Source organism: Myiozetetes cayanensis, unplaced genomic scaffold, assembly GCF_022539395.1.
Source record: "Myiozetetes cayanensis isolate MyiCay16 unplaced genomic scaffold, myiCay2020 scf2-11, whole genome shotgun sequence".
Lineage (NCBI taxonomy): Eukaryota > Metazoa > Chordata > Aves > Passeriformes > Tyrannidae > Myiozetetes > Myiozetetes cayanensis.
This window is the reverse complement of record NW_026087411.1, coordinates 108,318,303-108,330,312: the sequence shown is the minus strand read 5'-3', so window position 1 is coordinate 108,330,312 and position 12,010 is coordinate 108,318,303. Positions and strand designations below refer to the sequence as shown.

The following is a 12,010-nucleotide window of genomic DNA, read 5'->3' as shown; positions in this document are numbered from 1 at the left end:
TCAGTCCTAAGTGCTCATTTGATGCACTGAAAGAAGATTGCCACAAATGGTGCTGTGAATAACCAGGAGAGCTGAGGGCTTCCTCAGCCAGTTTAGGAAGCCAGTGTCCAGAGCTGCTGCTGCTTCAGTGGAGGAAGAGGTAGAGACACAAAGCTTGTAAAGCCCAGTTTCCAGGTAAATGCCTTGCTGTGAGTCCAGGGGAAGCTAAGTGAGACATAAGAAAAAGGAACAGTTTCTCTCTCCCACCTATCTTCACACAAGAATACTGCAAACAGCTGAACCAGTGCACTGGAAAATAATGTTATGATTTCTAAAGGGCTTTTGCAAAACAAAGGATATTAGATCACATTTTCTTTTCAGTTCAGTCACTGTTCACACAGTAATGAAGAGTGGAAGTTGATTGGCTTTGTTAAAAATAATGAGAAACCGTGACTTTGAGCAATTCGATCATAAATTTTTGCATTGCTTTTCCTCCTGCACGAGGAGGTTGAGATAGGGGGCATAATTTATTGTGACAAACCACTAGCATTAATGCATTAATCAAGAAAAACAAATGGTCCCCCTTTGAAATCTCCTGCCCACCTAGAGAGAGTAATGGAGTTATAAATGGAGAAAGAACAAATATTGACTCTATGAAATGTAAAGGTACCTGAGAGTTCACCCATTAGTCTTTAGATTACACTTGCCTTTCAAGATTAATGGGATTTCTTTTATAATACATTTTGATCATTATTTTTTTTTTTAGCATCTCAGGAAACAGAATAGGGACATCAGTAGTGGTGTCTAGGTTTTCAAGATATTCCATACTATTTCAGAAGGACAGTACCTCCAATTTCTGGAATGAGGTAGATGCTCCCAGCCCAAGAGGTGGTTTTTAGTTTGAGATAAGTGCTGAAGGAGCTACCTAGACTAGTCAATGAGTTATTTTTTGATGGTGTTTCTGGTGGAGTTTTCTATAAGATGGCTCCAGAGCTCACCCTCCATCACTTAGACTGTAGAAAGTCAGGGACACAGACACCTCTTGCCATCTGGACCAATACAGAACTCCAGAGGACTCAAAAATTTACTGCCTGAGGGAAAGGCCTCTGGCACCATTTACTGAACTTAATCTTACTTTTTCACACACTCTTCATAACTTTTCAAAATCATGCCTGTCTCATTTAGACTCCAAAGTCTTCCACACAGATTATTGGATTAGTGGATTCATTTCAACATTGGCTTTCTTATTAGATTTGACTCCTCTTAAAAATGTCTTACTAAATCAGAAAATTAGGAGAATTGAGTGTTTCATAATTGTTGAGATCAGCAAGTCTTGTCCCTTCTGTAACCTGTAAAGGTGCCAGGCATCCCACAGGGAACTCAGAACTGAGTGGAGACATAATTAAGAGCAAAAATCCCAAGAAAAACTACAAAGCCAGTCACAACTCAAATTCTCAATGATCTGAAAACACCACAGATTCCAAGAGGAATTTAAAGACACTTCTGACTCTGAACACAGGGCCAGTGTCTACCAAGGCACTGGCAAAGCTGCCAACAGACCATTTCACATTTCACACATCCCCTTCACCCTGATAGAAATCATTGGCACCTGTTGTTTTTCTTCTCCCATGAAGGTTATAAAATAACAATATACCCTTCAGGGCTGGAACACAACAAAGGAAGAAGGAAATGGAAGAACATAGGTGTGCATGAACACAGTGGTGATGTGCCATGGAGGCCATGCCCACTGCCTGGAGCCCTCCAGGAGGTTCCAACTCAGGGGGGCAGATGTGACCACTTTTCCAGCAACTGCACGGGAAGCAGAGAACGTGCAGTTGGCCTGGCAGGGTTAACTGTGCGTGGCTCCAACAGGATGTATGCTCCAAAACAACCGAGGCCTGGGGGTGTTTTGACGGAATGAGCGGAAGGTTTTCCAGCTCATCGCTTTTCCAAGCTCACTGCTGGGATGCTGGGTCTGAAGAACAGTTCTCTCTCTCCTCTTTGCTTGCTCTACAGTAAAGTAAAAAAATGTAATTGTGGATGCTTGGTGACCACCTTAATGAACAGATGTTCTAGTCAGAAGGGTCTGGCACATTACGTTATTTTAAGAAACATTTTGGAATTTTTCTGATTATTTTCAGTAAGGCCAACTCACCTCCAGTTAACTAACAACTCATGTCTCATTAAAGAGAAGTTTCCAGAAAGAGTAGAGCTGCCATCAGACTTTTTAAATGTTCTAATAATGTCCACTACACTCTAAACTTTCTGGAGTAGTTTAAGGAGCTGCTTTGATATCTGGGATAAACAGGACAGAGAAGAATCCAGGCATTGTGCAGTGTCCATGGTTTTGCAAGACAGCCTGAAGGATTCAGATATCCAGTCACTGGTAAGACTACAAAAACTACAAATGACTTGACAGTTGTTCAGCAAAGAGCACAGTTTAGTAGGACAGTGGCATACTGTGGGCTGATGTTTCAGGAAGATGTCACCATGCAAGTCATGGATCTGCTCCTCACTGTGGAATCTGTCCTTCTCCTTCCAGCTGGGGTCCTTGGGCCTCTTTTCCACCACTGGAAAAGCAACTCAGAAGTGTGGGATAACAGCCCAGTGTCTTCTAGCAGTAAGGGTCCATTGAATGTTGGAGGGGATTCATCCCATACATATTTTGCTCCCACTCCCACATTTGGATGACACCTCTGTGAGCAGGAATCACTTCCAGGCCCTGTACCTGATGTCACAACTGTACAAACCAATGAAACACAGACTGAGAAGGCAAGAGATGCATTTTTGGCACACTGTTGCACAAATGTCAGGGGAAGGAGCTTCACTTCTGAGGAAACAAATGCCAAAGTAAGGCTTTAAAAAACAATTACTGAAAGCAATGTTTCCCCTTTCAAATCCAACTGAAACCAAACTGTGCCAAACCTTGAGGTCTGTTTTGAGCCAGTGCTCGTTCCCATTCATGAGAGAGATGACCACAAGTTTTCTGCACACAGCACAGAACATGAGGTGGGGAGGCCCTTCATGAGCCAGTCCCATTTCTTTTGTAACTCGGAGACATCCAGCTGCCTCTTCCCAATCCTGAATGGACAACAAACCACATCTTCAGAGCAGCTCAGCCCATTGTAGACATCTCTTTCTGTTTAGAGACACAATAACAATAACAGCAGGTGTTACCACCTTTTACTGTGTTTCCTATAAAAAGACATCCAAGTTCCCTCAGGCAACATAAAAATTCACTCCCTCCTTCACACCCTCTGACACACCACAAACAGCTGTGTTGGGGTTGCTGCAATGTGTCCTCAGGTGTTTAGAGGAAATCTCTGGGATTTCAGCCTGAAATGCGGACTGTTTCAGAAGGTGATCCTGACAACCCTGATCCTGGGGCTGGGGCTGAAGCACTGTATCCTTGGTCTCATGGGGACATAAGCAGGTTAAATCCAGACAGCATGTATTAGATGCAGGTAGGCAGCTCATGAGAGGAGGCAGTCTGCCAATATTCACACAAACCAGAGTAAGAGCCCTGCCCCAATGCTGCTAACAAGTTTTGGGGTTTCTTAATTCACATTTGCTGTTATACAAACCCAGATGTGTCCTAAACCCCAAGTAGCTGTCTCTGAACTCATTCTGAGCTGACACCAGTACAACCTGTTGGGTATCTCCACAGCAGAAAAATGTACCCCTTCCCTATTTGGCCAAAGGAGCATACAGTCTGAGAAGGTCTATTCTATGGGCTTTGCTTACAACAAAGTGCAGTTAAAGCACAGAAAATAAGAAAATAAATGTCTCAGAGCCACAAAGAAATGGTGGAGCAAAATGCAAGGTCTCCTTCATCCTTAAACATCGACCTTTTTTCCTCTCCTGAGCAGGACCATTATTCCATGAAATCTTTAGCAAGGAAGAGAGAAGACGGATCAGTTTTACTGCTGACCTGGGAGAGGATCTGTTGTCTTTATTGATACATCTGCAGGACACAAACAATCAGAGGAGGAAGACAGGTCACTGACAGGTTGATGCCAAAAGAGATTTGGGTTTGAAATAGGCTGGAGGTGGGACCATATGCAGCTGCATAACTGAGTGAACCCAACCTCTCATTGCAATGTTGTGGCCAAAAGGCCTTCCCTCAGGACCAGACAGAAACACAACTGGAAACTGTGAGCTCTCATATCTCTGTGTTTGGGGTGACTGTGACTCTGCTGGACCACCATGTTCAGTTTAAAACAAACAGCTCAAGAAGGACATTGAAATAATGGAAGAGACTTCAAGGACAGTAACATGTAGGACAACATTTAGCATAAGATCTTGGCACAATCCTACTTCCAGAGATGAGAGGGGATCAAGCTAAGCACTATTTTCTATCTCTCTGGGTTTTTTTTTCCCAAAGAAACTCAGATGCTCAAACTCAGGGAATTGCAGTGCATTTTGGAGGGAACAAAAAAAGAGCTGCACAGTATCCCTATGTTGATGCACAGCTGCCTAGACATTGCAGAAACAAACTTTAGTGTTCTCCATAGAATGTCCCAGGGTAGATTTGTCCAAAACTTCTTATCAAAAAGAACTTAAAGAGTGACTTGAGCATGACTACATCAGAAAAAGACACACACTTAGTAATAGGAAGCTACAATTCATGCTGGGCAAGCAGTGACAAATAAATTTTGTATATCAGTACTAAGGAACCAGAGATGAGCTTCCCAAGGACCTGACACGGTGGACTAGAAATACATTCAACTCAGTATGAATTAGCTCAGAGGAGTCCCAAAATCTGTTTAATCTTTGTTAGATCCCCTGAGAACAGTGATGCATTTAATTTGTGAATCGCATCCTATTCCCAGAAGCATTTACAGAAATTAATAACTCATATAACCGTAAAGTGATCCTTATTTTCACAGATTTTGTTATATAACCTATATAACCTGCACTTGTGAACTTTAAAATGGAAAGCCAGGGTATATCTGACTAGTTTGCAAAGTGAATCATCAGTATCTTGGTGCCAGGATGCCTCAGTAGCCCAAACAGGAGTTAGGTACAGGGTGTAGGGGAAAGGTGCTGGGCCCTGTGAGGCACCTCAAAAGTAGTGAGGTTCACTTGGGAAGTGAGGGACAGAACTTAAAAAAAAAAAAAAAAAAATAATCTTGAGAAGGAATCTTTGCTCCAAGTAGTGTGTTCAGTGTTGGTGGAGATTTTTCCGTATTTTAAAGGTCAGAGTGCCCTCTTCTGTCCTGTCCATGTCCTGATTATTAAACCCTGTGTTAAATCAGATTATAGAGAAAAACTGTAACCTGTTTTCTGCACACTTTATCATCCTCTGTAGCACAGTTAAGAGACGAAACAGCCAGTCACAAACAAGGAAATAACTCTTGATAATTTGAGGGCTCAGCAGTCAGCTGCTACCAATAAAAGGGGCTGAGGGAATATCACAGGTAACACGATGGATCTAATTAGTTGATGAGGTCAGGCATATTTTGAAGTGAATCTCTGTGAAGTTTAAACAGTGGGGTGTTATTTATTGGCCCACACTCCGCATATAAACCTCACCTTTCTTCTGTCTGTCTAGCTGCTAATTGAATCCAGACTGATGACTGAGGAAATCAGACTGACACAAACATGTTAAAAGTAGCTCAACAGTACCCACACATACAATAATTTCTTAATTAATTTTGGTTAAAACACTGGTTTTGCAGTTTTTCTGAGTTACAGATGGAGCTAACAATGACCTGGGAAAAAAAAAATTAGCTCAGTGTTTCTGCCATGAAAGTGTGTTTCTGGAAAACATATCATCACTTTCATGCGGCAAAGCCAGAATTAATAAACTGTGGTGGATCCCTGTGACGTCCAAGGAGTTACTGCGAGCGCGGCTGGGCTGTGGTCCCACACCCAAGGACACTCCAGCAGCTCCAGCTCTGCATCCCACTGACACAGCACCTTCAGGGGGCATGGGGGTGAAAGGAGCCCCTTCGTTTTGTTTCACTTTTGAATAATGGAGTGGTTTGCGTTGGAATGGATCTTAAAGATTATCAAATTCTAATCCCCCTGCCACGGGCAGGGTCACCTTCCATTAGTCCAGGTTGCTCAGAGCCCCATCCAGCCTGGCCTTGAACACTTCCAGGGCTGGGGCAGCCACAGCTTCTCTGGGCAACCTGTGCCAGCGCCTCACCGCCCTCACAAGGAGGAATTTCACCCCAAAATCCAGCCTAATTTAATCCTCAAGTTGGCACCTCCCCGTGAGGGGGTGGTTTGTCCCTCCGCGCTCGCCGTAGCGGTCGCGCCGCAGCCGCCATGGCGGCCGCCTGTGGGAGGCTGGGCCCGAGGGCCATCGGCATCTCCATCGCCCTGCCCGCCCGTGAGCACCGCCCGGCCCCTCACCCCTCACCCCTCCCGAGCATCCCCCTGCCCGCAGCTCTCCTCCTGCCCGGCCCTAATCCAGGGACCGGCGGCGAGAGGGGGTGGCCTTGTGGCGGGGTGCCCGGTCCTGCTTTTGGAGGGCGAGGGGGGAACCGGATCGACTTGAAATCACGGGGGTTATGTTTATTTTATTTATTTTACAGGGTGTTTTTCTCTCTCGGGGTGTCGAGCGAGCGGCGATGGGAAGCCAGCGAAGTTCCAGCCGCCGCCGAAGCCCGTCATTATTGACAAGCAGAAGCAGAGGGCGGAGAGGAGGTAGGGAAGGTGGGGAATCTCTCTGTCCCAGAGGAGACAGGGAAGGTCGGGGTCTGTGTGTCCCAGAGGAGACAGGGAAGGTGGGGGGTCTCTCTGTCCCAGAGGAGACAGGGAAGGTGGGGGATCTCTCTGTCCCAGAGGAGACAGGGAAGGTGGGGGGTCTCTCTGTCCCAGAGGAGACAGGGAAGGTGGGGGGTCTCTATGTCCCAGAGGAGGTAGGGAAGGGAGTCTCTTTGTCCCTCTGCCCACCCCGGGCTTGTGTCCAGGTATGCTGCGGGCTGGTCATTGTGTGAGCACTTACTGAAAGAGCCAAGGAGTTATTATACAAAATAAAAGAAAAAAAAAAAAAGAAAAGAAAAAATCGTACTATTTGTAAAGCTCTACAAAGATCGTTTGTGTTGAAATGTGCTTATAACACCTTAAAATTATGTGTTGTGGAGTTCCTGAAAGCAGTGAAACGTGGGAAAAAAAAATGTACAGCAGTAAACACTTTTGCAAATTTTGAGTTAACGTGTGAGGTTCTCTCTGCTAAAAGCTTCTCTTTTGTGTGCCACTGGGTGACGGGGACATGTGTCCTGTGTCTACCTTTGCCTCAGACCTTGAGATCTGTTGTGAGCACATGCCGTAATGTTTGTAAAGTGGAGCTGATGTCAGCAGGGTGACACCCTCGTGAGGTGTCTCATTCTGGGTATTCTTGATGTCACCTCAACCCATTTCATAGAATCGCAGAATGGTTTGGGCTGGAAGGGACCTTAAAGGTCATCTCGTTCCAACCCTCCTGCCATGGGCAGGGACACCTTCCACTACACCAGGTTGCTCAGAGCTCCATCCAACCCGGCCTTGAACACTTCCAGGGTTGGGGCATCCACAGCCTCCCTGGGTTTTAAATCCAATTTGCATTGCTTTAAATGACCCCCTGTTAAAACTTCAGTGCTGTGTCTGGAAGGAGAGTGGTAGAACTGCACTGTTCATCTTCCTTTCCAAAAACAGGCCCACCAAACCCATAGCATGTAGGCAGCCTAGGAATGGGGAAGGTATTAAAAAGCAGGTTATAAAAATGTCCACTCTGTCTTCAGATCTGTTAATGGAAATATCTGTTAAGAAGCGTTGAGTCTACAGGGCTGTTCTAAAACGTGCACAGTGTGTGATTTGGCAGCTGAGTAGAACTGGGAGCTACATCATTTAAATGGCATTTTAGTCTTCTGAGATTGTGTAACATTGAAGACCATGAGAAGGTTTGTAGTTGTTTATTGTCTGTGTGGCTGCCCGTGGGCAGCAGCACCAACCAGATCCTCTGTGCTGCCACACGCGTTCTCTGTGATCCCCCCACAGCCCCTGTAAGGTTTGCAAAGCAGGTTTGCATTTGTCCTCCTTCTCTGTGTTGGGCACTTCTCTCCTGACCAGACTTTTAAGTTACATCTGTACTGGTGAATTAAACAACTCCAGCTTCATCCTCAAGCTCTGAGGCCAACTGGTCACCAGAGTGGCCACATCCAAAGGGTCTGTTGGAAGTGGTCCTCAGCCCAAGCCAATCCATGTCAGGAAGTGTTGCCTTCAACTCATCAGTCCGAGGTCCAGGCCATGTGGGAATTCCTTGGCATGATTTAGTTTTTTGGAGCAGAAAATAGTTTTACGAGTCCCTTTAAGCTTCTCTAACACAAAAGGACATTTATGTCGTGTCTCCTACAGAATCAATTTGTGAAAACTGTAATAGAGTGTAAATGGATTGAAAACTGTAATACATTGTGCCATATCTGTTACTATAAAGTCAACAAATAGTAAGTGTTCTGTCATGTGGATTGCAATTAAATGATGAAATAACCTGTTCCTCAGCTGTGACAGCAGTAATGAACCGTCCTTCTTCAATCAGTATCAAGCTTCTCCAATATCAACATGTATTAACTGGTTTTGGAAAAAATCTGATTAAAAGAACAAAGCAACAAAAAAAACAAAATAAGAAGCCCCAAAACCCCAAAAACAATAAAGCCCCACCAAAAAAAAACCTTTTAGATAACAAAAAGCAATAATAAAATAAAATTGGTGACTTCATGAACTGCAGTTCATATCTCTGAAAAGGCAGCTGGTGGTGATGGTTAACCAGCTGGTAATTTTTAGGCCAAATACTTGAACTTCTCTACTACTACTTTTGATGCAAATGATTTTGTTTCATACCTTTACAAGCTTGGCTGTTCTTACAGGTTCTTGAGCCCTGAATTTATACCTCCCAGAGGGAGAACAGATCCTCTTAAATACTATATGGAAAGAAAGGATATGATACAGAGAAGAAAAGTCTTCAACATCCCAGAGTTCTATGTTGGTCAGTAACAGCACTAAAACTTTCGTAATTCTGTCAGTATTTCACATTCTGTGGGGTGTTAAAAAGTGTGGTCAGATGTAGAATAAAATAAAACATCGCAGTGTCAGGTGTGTTAGAACAACTAGTATGTGTTTTATACATAGTACTTTGTATTTTAATTTCATCTTTACATCCAGATTCATTAAAAGGATAATCCTAATGTGTTCCTTAAGTGTTTTTTTGGGTTTTTTTCAATCCTGGCACTTGAACATATGGTTTACCATTAAAGCTGAGGAAAGGAAAACACATTAAGAGTATTTCATTCAATCTGGATAGTGAAGAGTGAAAAAAAATAAAGGTGAAGAAGGTTTGTGGTTGATCTGCAGTATCACTTCCACATAAATTCATATTTTAATTCAGGTCACGTTAGAAGTTTGTTCTGTTTCTGTCAGTTTTGATGGAAAACAAAGTATTTTCCCAATGTGCCTGAATATGTGCACTTTGTCTGACATTTCCCATGTTTTGTTAAGCATTGACTTGGACAGCCTGTTTATTTTAACTCCTTTTCTTGGCAGGCAGTGTGCTTGCTGTGACCACTGCAGATCCCTATGCCAATAACAAATCCAACCGGTTTGTTGGCATCTGCATCCAAAGAGGAGGGAAAGGACTCGGAGCTACCTTTGTCCTTCGGAATGTCATAGAAGACCAAGGTGGGACTCTGACTGTGGTAATTATGGTACAAGTGTTAAGCAAAAAAATGTGTAAGTTGTAGAAGTTTGGTCTGTGGGGAGGATGACAGCAGGCTGAATTAAAATTGTGAGTCTGCCCATCAGGGGATCCTGCAAGCCTAAAACTCTGTACACAGAGATGTTAATGTGCTCGCTATCTGAAGGCATGGAACTGCTTAGTAATTTTTTTGTCTCTGTACTTGGTGGGGTTTAAACATTCCCTGATGACTGTGTTTATGTCTGAGCCTGGGCAGTCTTTTGGTAGCCACGTAAATACCAGCCCAGTTTGAGCACATGAACTGGGGATGTGCGTGTGAACTGTTTAACAAGCAGCAGATTAGCAGAGTTTTATCATAGGATCACATTCTGGTTTATGACAAAATTGAGGGCAATTAAATAGTGAGGTTCTGAGAGCAAATACAGAAGGGGTGGATGTCTCTTCAAATACACTGAGATGAACAACAACAGCTGTAGTAACCAAAAGGGAGTGGTTTAAAAGCCAAACTCATCTTCTTTAAACTCAAGCCATTCAATGTCTCATAAGCCATCCTATTATCAAAGACTTGACTTCAAAAGAAACCTGCAGCTGCCTGTGCAGACACAGTGCAATCACGTGTGCACACAGCACTGTAGTTCTCTGAGACGTACAAAGCAGTTCTGCAATGATACAGGAACGTGTAGCACTAAAGAAATACTAATTTGGTGTTAGTATTTCTAAGGAATTTGGGTCATTAAACCAGACTTTCCCTCTCTCAGGTGTTGAAGTATGTTATGAACTGTACAGTCCCCGGATCCAGGCGATCGAGGTGCTGAAGCTGGAAAAGAGGCTGGATGACAACCTGATGTACCTGCGAGATGCCCTCCCTGAATACAGTACTTTTGATGTGAATATGAAACCTGTGTCTCGTTTGGACCACGAAGAAATTCCTGTAAACGAGGTAGGAGCCACGTGTTTCAAAGGGGAAGCAGAGGGTTGTTTAGGTAACTTCCATATCTGACTGTATCAGCTCTTTGCTACATTAGTTACCAGGGTGACAAAACTAGATACAATCAGCAAGTCTTTGTACCATTTCTATGCTGAAAGAACGTTGGGAATGTAAACACCTACTACTCTCAGTAGTTAAATTTGAAGACGTGCAAGGAGTAGCAGCCTCCACCTGCCCCTGTAGAACTGTGCAGAGGGGAAGGCTTTTCTACAGAAATGTCGTTGTTAATGGGGTTGTTTGGGAGTGGTTGGTAGCAGGAAACAAGGTAAGATGGGAGAGTCAGCTAAAATCTGCATCTCAGAGAAGATCCAGAAACCAGCAGACACTGTTAATGTGTTGTGTAGGAACTCAACTTACAGCGATCATTCTCCTTCCTATCACACTACTTTTATTTTTCCTTAATAAGGAACAAAACTAATAAATCGAGACAGTGTTAATTAAGAATTTTCACAAGATGCTGTGACAACAAATGTGGACAAACAAATTCCTTTTCTCCTAACAGGATAAAGTAGTAGTTCCTTAACACATTGACAGATTGGTCAATTTTCTCTTACTTTTCTTTTGTTAGAGCAGCAGTTGTCTCACCTTTTGCTAAGCTCACAATCGAAAATCCAATTACTTAATACCTTTTTATTGTTTCTTTTTTTTAATCTTTCATTTTAGCTGCAGGTACGAATGAAACCCAAGCCATGGTCAAAACGGTGGGAAAGACCGAAATACAATATAAAAGGAATAAAGTTTGAGCTACCTGAAAGTAAAATGAAAGAAGCACAGAAGTGGAGCCAGCCATGGCTGGAGTTTGATATGCTGCGAGAATATGATACTTCAAAAATAGAGGAAAAAATTTGGAAAGAAGTGAATGAGGGACTTAAAAAATAATAATATTTTTCACAGTCTAAGAATTACTGGAAAATTTAATATGTTTAATTTACTGTGTGGATGAGCAGTTGCCAAGTTTTGTATATACATAGGCAAAGCAAACAATAAAGTTAACCTTTCCAGAAGATTTTATAGTGTGCAGACTTTTGGGACTCAGGTGTCCACTGCCTTCCCAGTGCTTACAGGTCATTACAAGGAATCTTTCTTCCAGAAACAAACATCTACAGAGCTAAACTGTGATAGAACAATTAATTACATTTTTGCAATAGCACAAGGCTGGGATGAGACAAAGGAAAATGAGAAAAGCAATGAGATCATGAGCTTGTGGTGATTGCTGATCAGCAGTTGCATTTTTGTTGTCATTCTGAGAGGAAAAGCAACAGAAATTCATTATTAGAAAGCAGGATTTGCAACATAACTCCCAGAGGTTATGAGGGTTAGTGGAGCCTGAGGGTTTTCTTTCATACTTAACATTTTTGTCACAC

General features: G+C 43.2%; 1 protein-coding gene across 1 annotated transcript; it reads left to right on the top strand.

Annotated features, from left to right (window-relative positions):
- Positions 1-6,241: 6,241 nt before the first annotated feature.
- Positions 6,242-11,652, top strand: MRPL19 (mitochondrial ribosomal protein L19). Its single transcript, XM_050315416.1, has 6 exons — positions 6,242-6,319; positions 6,525-6,636; positions 8,835-8,953; positions 9,508-9,642; positions 10,417-10,598; positions 11,310-11,652. Exons 1-6 carry the CDS (start codon positions 6,256-6,258, stop codon positions 11,523-11,525), a joined length of 828 nt encoding a protein of 275 aa, XP_050171373.1. The 5' UTR covers positions 6,242-6,255; the 3' UTR covers positions 11,526-11,652.
- Positions 11,653-12,010: the final 358 nt, after the last annotated feature.